Source organism: Adiantum capillus-veneris, chromosome 15, assembly GCF_014529385.1.
Source record: "Adiantum capillus-veneris isolate H3 chromosome 15, ASM1452938v2, whole genome shotgun sequence".
Taxonomy (NCBI): domain Eukaryota; kingdom Viridiplantae; phylum Streptophyta; class Polypodiopsida; order Polypodiales; family Pteridaceae; genus Adiantum; species Adiantum capillus-veneris.
This window is the reverse complement of record NC_140945.1, coordinates 74,948,107-74,967,639: the sequence shown is the minus strand read 5'-3', so window position 1 is coordinate 74,967,639 and position 19,533 is coordinate 74,948,107. Positions and strand designations below refer to the sequence as shown.

Here is a 19,533-nt window from a genome sequence, read left to right as displayed (position 1 = left end):
AAAGATAAGATTTTTGAAGCCGAGGAGTACACACGAGACTTGGACACGACTTTTGCCAAGGTCTGGGAGGCTTTGCAGAAATCTCAAGAAAGACACAAAGTGGCAACAAATCAACATCGTTGCGTTAAAGGAGAACGATTGGGTGCTCTTAGGTTTTGAGAAGGCACGCCTGAGAAAGAAAAAGGGAAAGGAGTGGCTTTTTCCAAAGCTTAGCATGAGATACTATGGACCTTTCCAGATTTCCGAAAAGATAAATGATGTCTCCTTTAGACTGAAGCTGCCCGATACTTGGAGAATTCACAATCCTTTTCATGCGAGTCTCTTGAAGCCTTTTAAAGGCGATGTGTTCGATGATGGGGAGCCAGATGAGCAAACCCAAAATGGAGGAAAACGAGGAGATACTCGTTCCAGAACAGATATTGCCACATAAAGATAGAAAGATCAAAGGTAAAGTGATAAGGAGGTTCTTGCTTAAATTCAAGAACTATCCCGCATTGGATGCGAAGTGGATGGAGGAGGAGGACTTGAAAGATACTGCTCAGATTGTGAACGTTTACCTTGAAGCATTCGGTTTAGCGTAGTCTACTCCGATAGAACCCCAACTTCAGCATGGGCGAATCTAGTACAGTAAGTATGCACAAGAGGGGAGTTATGCACAAGAGGGGGAGTCACTCCGCTCCTTTGTCAACAGATTGCCCCGATTTTTGATACTAAAGTCACTGATGTCTCTTTTTTGAGTTTCAGGGATACTGTGAGCTGATAGTATTTTGCTGTAATGACTTTAAGAACTGGAATTCCCGATAATGTGATATTGTTTTGTACTTGACTTGTTTAAGTGTAGGAACTGATAGACGAAATGATTGCAGCATTTCGGTATGATACGATCTCGTTAGACATGATTGCAATAAGGATTAGTTAATCGGGTATCTATGAGGTCCCGACTGGGTCTAGATGCGATTGCTAAATACATTGCCGATTAATCATGGTCTGAGAACCGAATGAATTTTGAATGTGATTTGTCATGTGATGTCAGTGATATCCTGCGATGTGACTGTCGATTGGTATATGTACTAGATGTGTGTTCCTAGTGCGTCGATACTAACAGTCAGTGTCTGCTAAGACAGTTTATGGCCTCTGTCTGTATTGCAGGCGTAATTGAGGGCGATTACAATGCTTTCAAAAGGGGGTATGTCACAAATTGGTGACGTGTCATGGACCTGGAAACTATGGGCAGCAGATACACACACTCCCTGGTTGGCCGGAAAAACAGGCCCTGAAAATCCGCAGTTGTGTTGACGTGGTAGTGTACGGACCTCCGTGATTTTCGGCGGGAATTGCGGTAGCAGGTTGACGTAGCTGAGTGTACGGAATCACGTGATTTGCGGCAGTTGTACGGACGTTGCTTTTCCTACACAAGGCTGAAAATTAGAAGCTTTTTGGGCATTGCTTTATTTTTGAAGAGCTTTTAAAAGAACAAGCTTTTTGGGGCTCTGCTTTTGGGCATCCCTTGTAATCAATAAATAGGTGGGTTGGGCTCTCACAACCGAGAGCATCTGGACGCAGAGTCTGAGAGTGAGAGCCCTCCCACTCCCTTGTACTTTGAGCACAGATTAATACAAAAAGAAATACCGAAAGGGGCGCCAGTCTTTGGGGCCAATATCTCTAGGCACGGAACTCCGCTGCTGTCTCGAATCAATTGTGAACTGTGATCTGTTTTGAAGTGAATCTTTGCTGTGTCGCGGTAGAATCTTGACTTGGAGTGTCCAAGTTTGTTACACAAGATATATAAGGGATTAGACAGTGCCTCGACGAGTACAATGACGCCGGCAATAAGGCCTTCTCTCACGGATTATGAAAGCTCCCAGCTTGGTTTGTAAACCACTCTCATGACGCTAACGGGTAACCCTAAACCCAAGGTTTGGGCATAAACCAAAAACCCTGGATGATGGTAGCTTGGTAGTAGCAGTAGGTTGTGAGAAAACCTAAAATTCACGGTTGGCAAGTATACCAAAAAATCATGGTTTCATGAGAGTGTAGAACTTAGTTCAAGGGGGTGTATGATGATGATGATGTCAAGTTGGCTGAAGGGGGCGATTGTTAGGGTCGGCCAACCAACTTGGGCGGCCAAGATGAGTGCAAACATGTTGTAAGTGCCTATAAAGAAAATTGTAATGAAAACTCTCGTTTTATTTTCTTTGATCATGTGGAACCTTATCTCTTTCTTCTCTACGCACATTCCCTTGCCATGTCTTTGAGAGAAGCTATTGGCTTCCACTACACGAGCTCAACAACCCGGAGGACCGTTTCCAGATCCTCCTCCATCCCCATCTACGCCATGGATTACAACAAATTCTATGGAGTCTTTGGTAAAGTCTATGATTAAGGGGCTCAACGGGCCGCCGTGAAAAGGGAACGTGAAGAACGAAGGGTGGCTATGGAGCTATAGCGTGAGCAGGCATGTGAAGCTCAATGCATAGCAGCTGAAGGCAAGGGGGCAGATATGGAGCTAGAGCGTGAGCAGGCACGCGAAGCTCAACGCATAGCGGCTGAAGAAAAGAGGGCAGCTATGGAGCTAGAGCGTGAGGTGCTAGGAGCCTACGAGACGAATGCATGCAAGACTTGGTCCTACAAGCAAAGAGCGGCCCACTCAAGGAGATCGACGAGTCATCACGCAGAACATGTAGAGACGACGACTCCAACCACCTAGTCACTGAGAAGTTGACTTTCAGTAAGTATGATGGTAAGATGGATGCTTCTGTGATTTATTCTTGGTTGTGTCAATTAACTCTTATTTTACTACTAACAAGGAAAATCGTAACAAATTACAATAAAGTTTTGTCTGCTGACATGTATTAGTCGGGTGATGCCATTAATTGGTATTAGGCTGGGCAAGAGGCACAGATGACCGAGCACCATGATCAGGCAGTGGATGGTGAACCACTGTCTTACATTTGGGTCGACTTCCAATACCAGCTTAAGGCTCCTTTTATGCGGCCGCAATACCTTGATCGGTTGAAAGAAGATTGACAAGGCCTCAAACAAAATGAGACTCCCGTATGTCTTTTTCTAACGGTATTTTGCAGATTCGTGTGCAATTGTGTAAATCGGATAAGGATCACAAGGAAGCTTTCCTTTCAAGTTTGGATGAGTATATCAAATACGATGTGGAAGTCTTAGACCCTATTGACTACAATGCCGCCGTCAGAATCGCTCTTATGCAAGAATGAAACACAACAAAGGTAAGCCAAAGGAGAACAAGTCAAGTACCGCGCAAAACCAACAGAATGGTAAGAACAACGGTAATTCTTCATCTTCTCAATCTTTCACTACACCTAGAGCATAGAATTCTTCACCTAACAATGATAAAAAAGGAAAGGCTAAAACTTAGGAAACCCCTAAGGTGACACCTGATGAAAAATCTGCTCAAGAAAAAATAGGAGGTTGGTTAAGTCTTGAAGAACAACCGTTTATGGAAAAGAAGGAAGATGTTTTCAGTATCACAGTAAAGGTCACATGAAAAGAGATTGTCCTAAGAAAGCACCCAAAGAACCCACAGAATTCACATCTTCTGTTAGTGTCATAAATGAGAAAATTAATGTGCCCCAAGTTTCTAATGGTCATTCAGATGAGTCTCTCATAAGGTGTTTTGGTCATGTGAATGGTCAATGCATTGTGATCTTGTTTGATCTTGGCAGTATGCATAATATGATTAGTGATTCTCTTGTGAAGAGCGCACGTTTAGAAGCTATTCCAATGGATCTTGTTACAAGACGGGCACCACATGCCAATAGAAAAGAACAGACTGAAACAGACTTTTAGCACTTGAATAAAAACATTACTAAGAGAGAGAGACGACACGCGACACGGAGTGGCGGAATTCCACCCCAGAGAGTATTGGCCCCAAACCGTTTATGGAAAAGAAGGAAGATGTTTTCAATATCACAATAAAGGTCACATGAAAAGAGATTGTCCTAAGAAAGCACCCAAAGAACCCACAGAATACACATCTTCTGTTAGTGTCATAAATGAGAAAATTAATGTGCCCCAAGTTTCTAATGGTCATTTAGATGAGTCTCTCAGAAGGTGTTTTGGTGGCCCCAAAAGCAGTTAACAGTGAAAAGCCTTCAAAATGCAAAAGCTCCTGGTCCAAAAGCAATGCCAAAAACTGCCAGCGTAATTTACGAAAATCAGTACAGCATGCCACGTCATCAGCGAGCGCAAAACGCGAAAATCCGTACAGCCTGCCATGTCAGCAATATCAGTGCAATTTTCGGGTTGCTTCTGCTTCTTCTAGGGTTTAGGCCCCTCGGCCGGTAGCTCCGTTCTTCAATAGATCGACACGTCAGCAGTTTGTTACAGATCCCATTAAGGTCTCTAGATTTGCTCGTTGCATGCACTCCTCACTTACGCATGAATGTCCCAAAGTAACGGTCTCAATTCAAAACATAGGTTTTTGTCTCAAGTTTGTTGTTTCTTCTTTGTCTGGATGTGATGTGATATTTGGCATGAAGTGGTTTCGTGAGTTTAATCGACAAGTTAATTGGAACTAGTATGCCTTGATTGATTTGCTGTGAAAATGGTGTGAATTAAACAAGAGGAGCAATGTTGTACCTTTCACCTTATATCGTCTCTTATTTTGAAGGCTCCATAGCATCCGCTCCAAGCTTTCGCCAAAAATTCTACGACCTCGCATCACAAACGAGATGTTGCATTAAAAGATGTGTGGATGTGAAAATTTTCACATTATATAAAAATGAAGAGGGATGCACTTCGTGCATTTGTGATGCTTGTGTCGATTAAAAAAGAAAGAAAAAACCATACGTATGTATGGTGTGGAGTTGGCACCATTCGCCACATTTATAATAATACCGTAGGGAATGTACCCTTCCCCCGCCACTTTTATCCCCTCCAGTGTTGAAGGGGGACTTATGCTTCTCCTCCAGTGTTGGAGGGACTTTCTTATTGTAAATATACTACAGTTGTACAAGGAAGAACTCATTACCGATGCTTTATGAAAACACGTATCATTCCACGTAACCATGCCGTGGTGTATTGTCCATGTGTCCCTTTGTTGGGCATCACAAAAATTCTTTAGCCCTTGTCACCTTCTTCTACAATCTTTTCAATGAAAATGATGTAAATTTATTGCTTTAATGTGTACATGATGCAATCTAAGTATTGTTGGGATCACAAAAAGGAAATCAAAATACGGAATATAAGTGTACCTTTGGTATTGGTCGTGTGGATCAACGCACAATCTTGGATGGATCCGATGCTAGACCTTTCTTACGTTGTTTTGTCACTTTCCATCAGTATACCTTCTGTCATCGCCATCCATTCTGCGACTTCTGCAAACATGCCGACTTTCGCATTCACTCTTGCTATCATGCCTACCATTACCTGCACTACTTCTGATGTTCTTGGTTTCAAGGTATGTTGAATCTGCCTTATTGTTCGTTCGTAGGCTCACAAATACACACATACACAAAGTCACAGTCTTTGGGACACCCCATCTAGCATACATATCGATCAAAACACAGCCAAGCACGACATCTTTCTCCATGAGCCCTCGCTTCGTATCTGCTGAAAACAATCCTAGAGCTTTTTGGCGCTACCCTTTTGGGAAAAATCCCACATTTAAGAGAGAGGCCATCGCTTTGCATCTGTTGAAAATAGACTAGAGCTTTCTAGCCCTGTTCTTGTGGGGCCAATCTTGCAATCACTACATTCCAAGAGTCCATACTCCGGACACGAATCTTTTTGAGAAGTTTTGTGCTCTTGAAGTGCACCACATTTACCAAGCATGTCAACCAAGGGATTGCTAAGCACAACATCTTTTTCAACAACCCCTGACTAACAATATGCCCATATCAGCATATTGCGTAAAGCTAGATGCCTTCAAAATGAATGTGATTGGTTTGGAGAGAGTCCTCTCTTTGAATCTATTGAAAACAACCCAGATTTTCTTGGTGATGCCCCTGTTGGGCATATCCTGCAATCAGACACCACATCCCGCACAGGAAGCTCGCCAAAGACTTATTGCACCATGACATGTGCACCGCACTTGACATACATACTGCAACGTGGTCGGAAAGTATATGTTCGCTTCAAGAACCCACTATTGCGAATATCAGCATGAATCCTATTGCTCACGAAAGTGATACTTGTTTCTTGGCCCTACCCCTATTGGGCATATCCTGCAATCAGAGACGACATCCCGCATAGGAATCTCGTCAAAGACTTCTTGCACCATGACAGGTGCACCGACCAACATGTTCCCCAAGTATGTGTTCTTTTCAAGTAATCCACTATTGCAAATATCAACATGAATTTTCTTGCCTTGGTACGAATCCTTCTTCTCAGCACAGTCTTTAAGTGATCTCACAAAAGAAATACTTGTTTCCTGGCCCTTCCCTTGTTGGGCATATCCCTCAATCAAAGACAGTATCTTGCAGAGGAAGCTTGTCAAAGACGTGTTGTGCCATGACAAGTGCACCGCACTTGACATACATACTGACTAACATTTTTCCCAAGTATGTGTTCTTTTCAAGTAACCCACTATCACAAATATCAACATGAATCCTACTACCTTGGTACAAATCCTTATTCTCAGCATAGTCTTTAAGTGAGCTCACAAAAGAAATACTCGTTTCCTGGCCATGCCCTTGTTGGGCATATCCTACAATCAAAGACGACATCTTGCACAGGAATCTCATCAAAGACTTGTTGTGCCATGACAGGTGCACTGCACTTAATAGGCATACTGACCAATATGTTCCCCAAGTACGCGTTCTTTCAAGTAATCCACTGTCACGAATATCAGCATGGATTTTACTTCCTTGGTACAAATCCTTCTTCTTAGCACAGTCTTTAAGTGATCTCACAAAAGAAATACTTGTTTCCTGGCCCTGCCCCTGTTGGGCATATCCTATAATCAAAGAACATCCCGAACAGGAAGCTCGTCAAAGACTTGTTGCCCCACATTCCGGACAGGAAGCTCCTCAAGCACTCTCTGTGCTTTTTGAAGTGCACCACATTTGGCATGCAACAACCCCGGACTAGCAATATTAGCGTGAATTTTTAAAGTGCACCACATTTAGCATACATATTGACCAAGGCAGTGCCAAGCACGACATCTTTTTTCAACAGCCTCTGATTAACAATATTAGCGTGAATTTTTATGCCCATATTAACAGCCACATGCCTTCAATATGCATGCTTGCATCTTGAGAGTGACCCTCACTTTGCATCTGCTGAAAACAAACGAGAGCTTTGTGCCCTGCCCCTCGGGAAAATCCTGCAATCAATGCATTCCAAGAGTCCATACCGCGGAGAGTAAAATCCTTGAGCATTATCTGTGCTCTCTGAAGTGCACCACATTTACTGGACATGTCAACCAAGGCATTGCCAAGCACATCTTTTTTCAATAGCCTCTGGCTAACAATATCGGCATGAGTTTTATGCTCATACCAGCATCTCATGTAGAGCCACATGCCTTAAAGATGCACTCGTATGTGATTGCATCTAGAGAGATGCCCTTGCTTTGCATCCGTTGAAAACAGCTTGAAGCTTTCTCGCCTGCCCTCGTTGCATGTATCCCGAAATCAATGCACTCTAAAAGATGACATTAGATAGCAGCCCCTGACCAATAATATCAGAATGAATTTTTAAGCCCGAATCGGCATCTTGCATAGAGTCAGATGCCATCTCTTGCTCTCCCATGTTTGCTTGTGTAGTGGATATTGCTCTGCCCTGTGAAAACGAAACTAGTGCTGCTAGAGAGAATCAAGTGTGTGTGTGTGTGGAAGTGTCCGTGCACATACAAAGAGTGCTTTATGAAGTACAACACATCTGGCATACATGTCAACAAAGGCAGTGCCAAGTACAAGTTTCTTTTGTACAGCTCCTGGCTAACAATATCATCGTGAATTCCTCTGCCCATCTCAGGATCTTGCCTAATGCCACATGCCTTCAAGATACAAGGGTTCGCGATTGCATTTGGATAGCTTTCGTCTCTTTGCATCTGCTGAAAACAGCCCAGAGCTTCTTGGCCCTACCTTTGCCTGACATATTTCGTGATTAATGCATTCCAATAGACTACATTCCAGACAGCAAGCACTTTTTGTGCTTATGAAGTACACCATGCATGTCGACCAAGGCAATGCCAGCACGAAGTTTTCTGTCAACAGCCCCCTAAATAACAATATCATCATGAACTCTTTTGCCGATACCAACATGCATGATGCCAGATGCCTTCAAGCTGCACGTGTAGGTGATTGCATTTGCTCTCTTTGCATTTGCTGAAAAACAACCCACAGCTTTCGGCCCTGCATGCCTTCAAGATGCACACATAGGTGATTTCATCTTGACAAAGGCCATCACTTTGCATATGCTGAAAATAGCATAGAGCTTTTTGTCCTTGCTCCTGTTGTGGGTATCCTGCAATTAGTGCATTCCAAGAGACACCATTTCAAATAGTAAGCTCCTCAAGATGCTTTTGAACCACATTTGGCATACATATCGAGCAGTGCCAAGCACAACAGCTCGTCAAGGACTTGTTGTGCTCGGACAAGTACACCACGCAAAGGACTTGTTGCGCTCTATTGTGTGTATCCCGCAATCAATACACTCCAAGAGACGATGTTCCGGACAGGAAGCTTCTCAAGCACTAGCTTTATGGCCCTGCTCTAGTTGGCGACAACTGCCTCGGGGTCATTACCAAGAGCCCTGAGGAGCCCGATAAGCCCAAGCATGACATCTCTTTTCAAGAGCATCTTGAGTAGAGCCACATGCCTTCAAGATGCATGTGTAGGTGATAGCTTCTCTCTTGTTGCATCTATTGAAAACAGTCCCAAGCTTCTTGGCCCTGCCCTATTGGGTATATCCTGCAATCAATGTGTTCCAAGAGACAACATCCCGCACAAGAGCCCACATTTGGCATACATATCGACAAAGGCATTACTAAGCACACCAATATTTTGCAACAACCCCTCACTAACAATATCAACGTGACTTTTTATGCCTATATGATTATCTTGCGAGCCACATGCCTTAAGATGCACACGTACGTGATTGCGTCTGGAGAGTCTGCTGCAAACAGCCTGGAGCTTTCTGGCCCTGCTCTTGTTGTGCATATCCCACAATCAATGCACTCCAAGAGACGACACACAGGCAATGGAGATGGCGGAAGGGGCTGCATCTGCTGAAAACAGCCTGGAGCTTTCTGGCCGTGCTCCTGTTGTGCATATCCCACAATCAATGCACTCCAAGAGACGACACACAGGCAATGGAGATGGCGGAAGGGGCTGCAGGGCTGCAACTCTCTCTCTCTCTCTCTCTCACACACACACACACACACACATAGTACCTCGATTGGACATCTCTTTTCAAGAGCATCTTGAGTAGAGCCACATGCCTTCAAGATGCATGCGTAGGTCAGAGTTACCGGGGAACGCCCCCTAGCCTCCGTTCCGGCGTTCCGGGGGGCAGTTCCCTTCCCGAACGTTCCGAAACGTCCCGGAACGTCTGACGTTTCGGGTGGCCAGTGCAAACCGGAACGGCCGTTCCGGAATGCCCCCGGAACGGCCAACGGCTACAAACAAATTTGGCAAAAATTGAAAAAATTGAAGTAAATGTTTGGGCTTCTGTTTGAAGTGTGCAAGGCCTCAAGGACTCATAAAATGCACCCCCCTCCCCCTTTCTCTCCACAAGCTAATCCTCAAGGCTCAAGCTCTCTCCCTCTCACACTCTCAAGATCTCTCTCTCTCAAGACTCACTCTCTCAAGGCTCAAGGCTTCAAGCCTTCAAGCTCTCTTCCTCTCCCTCCCACTCTCTCAAATCTCTCCCTCTCCCTCTCACTCTCTCGAGTCTCTCCCTCTTCACTCTCTCTCTCTCTCTCTCTCTCTCTCTCTCTCTCTCATCATCTAGTCATAGCAAGGTTGAATGGTCTTCAAAACGAGTTTTTTGTGAGTATTAGAGTCAAAGCACTCTAATACTCCTTGTATTTAAACACAAGGAGCTAAAAAATGCACTATTTGGGTGTTTTTTATACCTCCCGTTCCGCGCCGTTCCCGTTCCGCGCCGTTCCCGTTCCGGACCCCTAGCCGTTCCCCCGTTCCACGGGGATCCCGTCGCCGTTCCCATTCCGCGTTCCGGGTAGGTGATAGCTTCTCTCTCTTTGCATTTATTGAAAACAGTCCCAAGATTCTTGGCCCTGCCCTATTGGGCATATTCTGCAATCAATGCGTTCCAATAGACAACATCCCGCACAAGAGCCCACATTTGGCATACATATCAACAAAGGCAGTGCTAAGCACACCAATATTTTGCAACAACCCCTCACTAACAAGATCAACGAGAATTTTTATGCCTATATCATTATCTTACAAGCCAAGATGCACACGTATGTGATTGCGCCTGGAGAGAAGCCCTCGCTTTGCATCTGTTGAAAACAGCCTGGAGCTTTACAACATCATGCGAGAATTTTTATGCCTATATCATTATCTTACAAGCCAAGATGCACACGTAAGTGATTGCGCCTGGAGAGAAGCCCTCGCTTTGCATCTGCTGAAAACAGCCTGGAGCTTTACAACATCCCGCACAAGAGCCTACATTTGGCATACATATCGACAAAGGTAGTGCTAAGCACACCAATATTTTGCAAGAACCCCTCACTAACAATATCAACGAGAATTTTTATGCCTATATCAATATCTTACAAGCCACATGCCTTCAAGATGCACACGTGTGTGATTGCACCTGGAGAGAAGCCCTCGCTTTGCATCTGCTGAAAACAGCCTGGAGCTTTTTGGCCCTGCTTCTGTTGCGCATATTCCACAATCAATGCACTCCAAGAGACAACACACAGGCAATGGAGATGGCGGAAGGGGCTGCAGCTCGCTCTCTCTCTCTCTCTCTCTCTCTCTCTCTCTCTCTCTCTCTCTCTCTCCTCGGACATGCATATATAGCCGCTCGATCAATTATTACCTTGTTTTTTTAAAGCCATCGTCGCCTATATTTGAAGAGACCAATCACTTGTGGCCACATGGCATAGCTAACCTTGCTCCTTTCTCCAAATCGATGTTACATAATCAAGGTAAAGAAAACTCTCTCATTCTCTCTATCGAAGGTGCCTCAGCTCAGAAAAGAATCAGTTATTGTATGAAAAGGAACCTCTCTATGTTATTCATTCTCTAAAGCATGAGAAGCATTTTGTGTATGGTAGAGATTTCAATGTAATATTGGTCATCAATCCCTCAATTGGACTCCAACCCACCATGCCTAGTGTATTTTGGAGCGACCGTCAAGCTAGATTGTTCTAGTCTTGTGAGCATCATGGTGGTTTTATTGATTATGTTCCTAGTAAAGCTAACCCAATTGCAGATACGATCAGTCACAAAGGACAAATCTTGGCTCTCGAGTCGAGGTCCACAGTACCGATTCAGGAAGTATCTTTTGTTTGCATGAATAGTCAATATGCATTTTTCCAATCTTTCATTCCTGACGGTCTTTTGTATCTTCGTCGCCGTCTTTGTGTGTTACCTTCTCATAGGAAAGCCATATTGCACGATGCACATGATTCACTCACGGATGAGCACAGAAGGATGAAGATTTCTCTTGGAAAGATAGAAAGTTTGCATTCAAGGAATACACAATGTTTTATCATTGTAGGTCATGTCAATAGATTTTGCATGCTCATTCCTTTGTAAGACATAGTCACAACAAAAAGACTAGGAGGATTTTCCATCAAACATTGGTATTCCCTTTATGGTTTGCCGGAGTCGATAGTTTTAGGTAGAAAGGTCAAATTTAGATCACATTTTCGCATGTACTTGTTGAAAGGTTTTGCACTCTGTCACGTTTTCGATCTGCATTCCATTCATAGTCTTTTAGGAAGCACAGTCCTTTTCAAGTCATCCGGAAAATACAAGATGTGTCTATGAAATTGTGATTGAAGTTGTTTCAGGGAGATCCCCTAGAAAGGATTCTTGAAAAGGATGAACCTGAGATCGTAGACAAAGTCGAAGACATGGAGCATGAACCTGATATTGTAGATAAAGTTGAAGACATGGAGCTGAAAAAGATTATTCTGCATCGCTTTCAGTGTGGCCCAAAGAAGCAAGCATTGCAATTCTTTTTGAAGTTCAAGTATCGCAGAACCCATGCAACATAGTGGACTGACGAAGATTTTTTTGTAGATTCCTCACAGTTGCTGGCAGACTACACACTAGCCATGCAATTCGGTACCAGTACCTCACCTTGAAAAGGGAGGGATGTCACGTGCACATCTAACTCTATGTGCATGTGGACAAGCTGTAACTCCTATTTCCAAGGTTTAGGACAGCCTAGGAAGTGTCCTGGCTCCCTTGTGAGCTTGTATGCATAGATTCCGACCTCTCAGATCTTGAGTCAGGACACCGGTGGCTATGGGCTTCCGAAAGCCGCCTTTTAGGGGGAGTGCAGTGAGACCTAGGGGAGTGATTTTGATGGGATTCCTTTACTCCAACCATTCACCCGCGGACCCCCTTCTTCCAGTACTCAGCTCGGTTGGGTCGCCACATACCGACAACGCGGAGAGAGGTTTGGCTTCTGATTCTTCGGTTGATACCTGCACTTTCTACAGCCAGCTAGTACACTTGGGGTGTTATAGTTTGATCCACACTCACGGGCCCAACACTCAGTTTTGAGATTGCTTCAGTCAGCAGGATGATTGTATACAGAAGAGCCCGGCTACACTCCAGCCCATCACACTGCTCGTGCCCCTGGAGTGGAGCAGAGATAGAGAATCGTGTTGAAATCTCATCTGCATCCTGACACTGTGGTTCATCTGGTGCTTTCAAGTACCCTGGCATTTCCTAGATCTTGCAAGCATCAGCGTTTTTACATCAACACCCATAACGCTTGCAAGTCTAAACTGTAGGAGCAGATCAGCCCCAATTCTTTTACACATTCAAGACTATGCATCATCAATTACAGATTTCAGCACTAACCTCGTCCTCAGTTTGGAGATCCAAGCCAGATCAACCCTAACATTCTCAGTTTTCAGCCCTTAGCCTCGCAGATCCAAGCATCCACCGCAAGGTCCCTGGTTAGCATCTAGACCCATTGTATCAGCATTTGTGCAATCTAAAGCAACTACCTCTCTAGCGATAGAGAGGGGGGCTTGTGGAGAGGGGTTTGGGACCCCATCTGGTGTTAAGTCTTCCTCTTCCTCTCTCTCTCTATCACTCACAAAACCTTCACTCACAGGATCATTCTCTTTTCACTCTCTAGCCTATTGCACAGTTCTCTCTTGAAGTAAAAGTAACCCTCTCATGAAGTAAAAGGAACCTTGAGTAGGCACTGAGCACTCATCCTCAGTTATCACCATAAATCACTACCGTTGCACATAACAGCAGCTTTGTGTCAGCTTATCACAAGCAAGATAGCTACATTTTACTTCTTGATTAGAGTATCTTTATCCCTAGATGTGTGCTATGGTTTGTTTTGGGATTTTTCCCCATGATCTCAGGTATATCTTTCAAGATTTGTATATGGACCTATGGTCGAATTTATGTAATGCAAAGGGTTGAAAGCTCCACTTTTGCTATAAAAAAAAGGCACAGGGAAATCTGCAGAACTAAGACTTTGATGGGAAACCCTAGGAACAAGGGTCTTGACTCAAGCCAGCATATCGGATGGGCAAATACATGGTTTATAGTATACACCATCGAAAAGGTACATCTATCTCAAATACAAGCTGGTTGTGTCGTTGATAATATGTAATGCAAAGGGTTAAAGTCCCCACTTTTTGCTCAAAAAAAAAACACAGGGAAATTTGCTGAAGTGGGAAACCCTAGGAACGAGGGTCTTGACTCCTGCCAGCCTACCAGGTGGGCAAAGACATGAATCATACCATTGGAAAGGTACATTTACCTCAAATATGGCCATGCACAACCACAAAACAGCCCTTGCTCCTAAACTCCTCTTGGGAGGAGGTACTGGAGCCACCACTGGGCAAAGGTGAAACTCTAACAGTTTCTTCTTGGCATTTCAAAACGAAACGAAACGGAAAACGTTGAAACAGCAAAATGTTAGAGCACATGAAACATTTCTTGTCACTATGATGCATCCCTGTTTCTGCAAAACCAATGTGCTTCGGACGCTTCTCCGACACCATATGAAAGGCCGAGCTTCCTTTGCAGTGCCTCAAAAGACGAGGATCATATGAGAGGGATTATGATGTGTTTGTGTGTGAAAATTCGCTCTTGTGAATCATTGGCATCCTTCATCTTGTGTATACGCTCCTGGACATACTTAAAATGTTTGGGACTTAGAAACATGAGTGGCTTGATTGCTACCAGAAAGGTTTCACACAGACTACTGGTGTATGTGCGGGTTTAGCCTCAGCTGTGGACTGCAGTATTCCTTAACGAAACTGGATTTGGATTTTGCAAGCTATCCTAGCTGGCTGGGTGCAGTGCTCCTGCATTGCTTTTGGTTACCAAGCTGCTGTCCACTGCTTAGCTGCAGTAACACAAAGTGGCATTGCTTTCATATCGGCATCTGTACCTTCGACTCTTTTTTTATGATGATCTGTCAGCTTTTTAACGGGTCTTTATGGCAAAAAAATTAACTGATTGAGACGCACCACCAGAGAATCTGATCATGTGCTAGGTTCCTAGAGAAGATGTCTATTTTTGGCAATGCATTCATATGCTCAGTGCAATAATTTCACCCTTCTCCTGCTAATAGTGTTTTGAAAGACAAAGCTAGTGATGGACCAAGCAATGTTAGTGCAAAATTAGAGCTGAACAGTTGTATAGGTTTCCTTTGATGTGAGATAGGGCAAGAGATTGTTAATAGCGTACCCATGTCTTCAAACTAGAAAGGGCTAATGATACGGCTACTTGAAAGTGCTTGAAGTGTAATCTCTTCTTATTGTGTTGCTTTTCTGGCTGCAGCGTACGGTATAGAGTATGCTTATGGGGCTCACGACTATGCTAGCACCGGTGTCTTTGAAGTGGAACCACGGCAATGCCCCGGTTTCAAGTTTCGGAAATCCATAACCTTAGGAACTGTTGGAATGGGCCCTCAAAGATTCAGAGAGTTTGTGGAGGAAATTGCAAATGCATATTCTGGAGACTCTTACCATTTGCTGTTTAAAAATTGCAATCATTTCTGTGATGATGTCTGCATGCGGCTGATTAGCTCACATTTGCCTCCGTGGATAAATCGCCTTGCCAAATTAGGTGTTCCTTCTTAGAAAAGTGAAAAATCTATATCTCTCTCATATGAGAATTGTGCTGGTTAAAATGACATAAGATATGTTTTCATTTTCCTCAGGGGCATTGTGCAGATGCTTTGTTCCTGATGTTCTTCAACCGGAGGGGATAAAAGCTCTTGATTATGAAATATGTGATGGTGATGACACAAAAAGCGATGAATGTATGGTTTACAGTTTGTTCAAATATTTAGTGCAGTTACATTCCATTTTGGGCTAGGAAGGTGCATGGTTAATAAGGTGTCCAGAGACAATTGCAGGCACTGCCTTTCACTCTGAAAGAGAGAGAGAGAGAGAGAGAGAGAGAGAGAGAGAGAGAGAGACCCTATAGATTAGAGACGGGGAAAAATAAAAAGATGTACCTTTATAAATTTCAAGGGTACTTCTGTACACAGGCTGAAACTCCCTCGGCAAATACCCTCCCTTTTGGCCAAAAGGCAATGCCTACAAAGGTGGGATACTTGTGCATGACTTCCTTAGGTAGAAGAGAGCTTCCGAGGCATGCTGTATATCGTGTTCTTCTTTGGTCAATCGTTTGGATTTGGTTCTCTCTTGGGCAACCACCATTACCAGACTCTCTAGAGCCATGTCCCGCCACTAGTACCTTCTTTACCACTGAGATGGTGAAGAACGCCATTGACAGGATGAGGACTAGGAGAGCATATGATCATGATGGTTTGGTGGCAGAGCACTTGATACATGCTAGAGATTTACTATCAGAGGTTCTTGCGCGGTTGTTTAACCGTGTCATGTGTGAGGGACTACCCGAGTCTTGGAGATTATCTACTATTGTACCTCTTTTCAAGGCAGGGGACCCCACGGTACCAGGGAACTACCGTACTATTATGATAGGGCACACATTGGCACGGTTGTATGCATCCATTCTTGAACAGCAACTGAGTAAATGGGCAGAAAATGAGGGCATACGAGCAGCAGGACAGGCTGGATTCAGGAGGGGTTTCTCCACTTTGGACCATATTCTTACACTCAGAGCCATTATTGAGGAGGGTCGGGCACATGGGGGACTGATGTATTGTTGCTTTGTGGACTTCCGCAAGGCATTTGACACAGTGCCGAGGGCCAGATTGATGCACAGGCTACTGAAGTTGGGAGTAACCACAGAGATCATATGGGGGATCATGGCTTTATACGGCTCAGTGACTGGCCAGGTACGCACTCCCGAGGGGATTTCTGACATTGTTCATTCCACTATTGGAGTGAAACAGGGGTGTCCTTTGTCCCCTACACTTTTTGGTATGTATGTAGATGAGGTCTCTGACTACATTGACAGAGAGGGTGACAGAGGCGCTCAGCTGGCAGGGACATGGATCCCTTTATTATTATATGCTGATGATATTGTGTTAATGTCAGAGTCGCCAGAGGGCATCCAAAGACATTTGGATGCATTGCACAACTTTGCATAGGATAGTGGACTGTCTGTGAACCTTGGTAAAACCAAGGTTATGGTGTTTAACACCACACCACAGTGGGTCAAGAGATCGGCACCTACACTCGTATATGGCCAGGACACTGTGGAGTACACAGATGAATATACATATCTAGGGGTGGTATTCACGGGACCGAGGTTTACCCTGAGGAGAGCAGCAGAGACTAGACTATCCAGAGCCTATGCGGCATTAGGAGGGCTAGAGAGGATGTGTTCGCAGGTTCAGTTTCAAGAACCACGAACAAAACTATGGCTCTTTGATACTTTGGTTGCTTCATTATGGGGTCCAAGTTTGGGGACCATCTGTGAATCATGACAGTTGGAGGAACATGGAGAGACCCTTGGTATTTTTGATATCCCGGATGATTAGAGCCAAGGCCTCGGTACCACATGCGATTATTCGAGCGGAGGTAGCCGCCCCTCCTATAGAGATTGAGGCTCTTACCAGATCAGTGTCCTTTATGCACAGTCTATGGGATACACATAGAGGCAGATATACTAGACTGGCTCTTGAGTCCTCTAGACAGTTAGCGATGCAGGGAGATGCATCATGTTGGTATGCACAGATGACCTCATGGTTTCAGAGGCATGGTCTCAGCATGGATAGATTGCCTTCCTTTCAGTATTCCCTGGATGCACCCTCCCTGCCAGTCACACGGACGGAGATCACTAGACTCATTCGTCAGGATCTTATACAGTTGGACACCAGGAGGACATGGGTAGAGCCAATTCAAGAGTTGGGCACGAAGATGGCTTTCTACAAAGAGCACCTTCTCCAACTTTCAGGAGATGGGTTTGTGACTCGTCCGAACTACATGGACACTCATTTATCTCATGGTCTGCGATGTGCTATTGGTCAGATTCGCACATCCTCACACCAGCTGGAGATTGAGACGGGTAGATTCAGAGGGATACCACCAGAGGCTAGGATATGTCAACTATGCGGTAGAGAGCCAGAGACAGAGCTACACTATATATGCCACTGCACTGTGTATTATGAGATACGAGGGCGCTTCCATTGCTTATTCAGGGAGGGTTTTTGACTCCTAGATAGAGTCATGAGGTATCAGGACCAGAGATGCCTTGGCTTATATCTACTTGAGCTACTCCGACATAGAGACAGTCTGTTGGGGAGACATGGAGTACGACAGTCGCAAAGACAGATCACAGATTTCTTTGGATCGAGGGAGCCAAGAGACCAACCACCAACACAGGGTTGTACCCGCATTCATACCAGAGGCACCCTCATTGACAGGGCGATTGAGCTCGGGAGATCGAGACGACCACAACCGAGACACAGGAGCACACTACATCGACGGAGACTCCAGCAGAGGATCAGAGGCATTCTAGCGCGACACCCAGATTGTCATTGAGGACCTATTCTACATTTTCACATCTCACATTTCACACTTCATTTCAGTTTTCATTTTTACTTTCAGTACTTTTTGTACTTGTACTTCAGACATTGTATTAGATTCACCACTTTGTATCTGATGGTCTCATAGGTCATTTTGGCCTTTTGAAGACGTTAATATATCATTTCATTTCATTTCATTTCTTGTCTGCTAATGGTGCCTCAGCATTTTGAGAATCAATCCAACCTGCCACTTTCTATTAGCCAATTAGGTCTCCACAATTTCAGAAAAATAAAATCCCTTTCAAAACGTGGAAATGAAAAGCCTCATGAAAGTGGAAAGGCAGAAGACTTTGCATGTCTATATAAGAGGTAATTGAACATGCATGCAATGGGTGCCATTTTACACGTGTTCTTCTTTTTCTTTACCTTGCCTTCAGCGTTTTTTCCTCTTTAGAGTTTCCTTGCACTATGCATCTACTGAATTTTTATCTTTTGAAGCCATTAGATATAGATATTTATACATAGTAGAGTTTTTTCTTATTTCAACTGCTAATAAGCATCTTTTTGCTTTGCCTGCAGTTGTGCTTCTTTGCAACAGTCACGACGTAAGATCAGACAGATTTGACGAAGACATCTCTGCGAAAAGTTCCAGCACTGATATCCCTAAATACATCCCATGTGGACAATGTTCACCGTAGTGCGCTAAACAGCATGTGGTAGTGCATGTTTCGCAATAGTGCCCTTTGCTCAAATTGTTCAGACATCTTATCCGTGCAATCTGCCCCCAGTTCAATTCCAATGCTGTTCCTGATTATCATTGAAAGATGTACTGATTTTGTTGAGCAAATCTACAGGTATAATCATAATGCAAAATTTATGGCCACGTCTTCTTTGAAATGCGGTTGGCCTGAACAAGATGTTGTCCCATTGTGTGAGGACTATTGAAGACTTTGGATGGGCAGGGGCAATAAATTTACATCATGAGCCACAGATTATAGATGGGCCTTTTGATAGCCTCTTTGATTTCTTCGGGAAAGGATTGTTTGATTTCTTCATGAAAGGATTGTTTCCTTTTGTATCTAATGTTAGATTTATAACCCATACTTTCCATAAATCTGCCTCATGTTAACATGGAAGGAATGAATGAATGCTGTGATGCATGCTTTGATCTCCTTTTGGTCTTTTGATACTAAATTTACTCTTTAGTAACCTTTCTCTGTTGGCAATGCTCTCAATGATGTATAGGCCGAATGTGGTGCTATGTGGTAGGTGTAATGTGTCTCTTTGAGTGCTTGATCTCAAAAATCTGTTGGCAATGCTCTCAATGATGTATTGGCTAATGTGGTGCTATGTGGGAGGTGTAATGTGTCTCTTTGAGTGCTTGATCTAGAAGTATGCAATTTTAGTCAATTGTGGAATGTCTAAAACAAATGGAGCCAGACGGATGCCTCCACATGAAGTGATGTA

General features: G+C 44.0%; 1 protein-coding gene across 1 annotated transcript in view; it reads left to right on the top strand.

Annotated features, from left to right (window-relative positions):
• LOC147440901 (deSI-like protein At4g17486) overlaps nucleotides 1-19,238 on the top strand; it is a 51,356-nt gene extending 32,118 nt beyond the window's left edge. The window contains exons 4-6 of the mRNA XM_086482707.1: nucleotides 14,943-15,230; nucleotides 15,325-15,426; nucleotides 18,646-19,238. Coding sequence (XP_086338833.1) covers nucleotides 14,943-15,230; nucleotides 15,325-15,426; nucleotides 18,646-18,764 — 509 coding nt within the window. The 3' untranslated portion in view covers nucleotides 18,765-19,238. The remainder of the gene's footprint in view (nucleotides 1-14,942; nucleotides 15,231-15,324; nucleotides 15,427-18,645) is intronic.
• The last annotated feature ends 295 nt before the right edge of the window (nucleotides 19,239-19,533 follow it).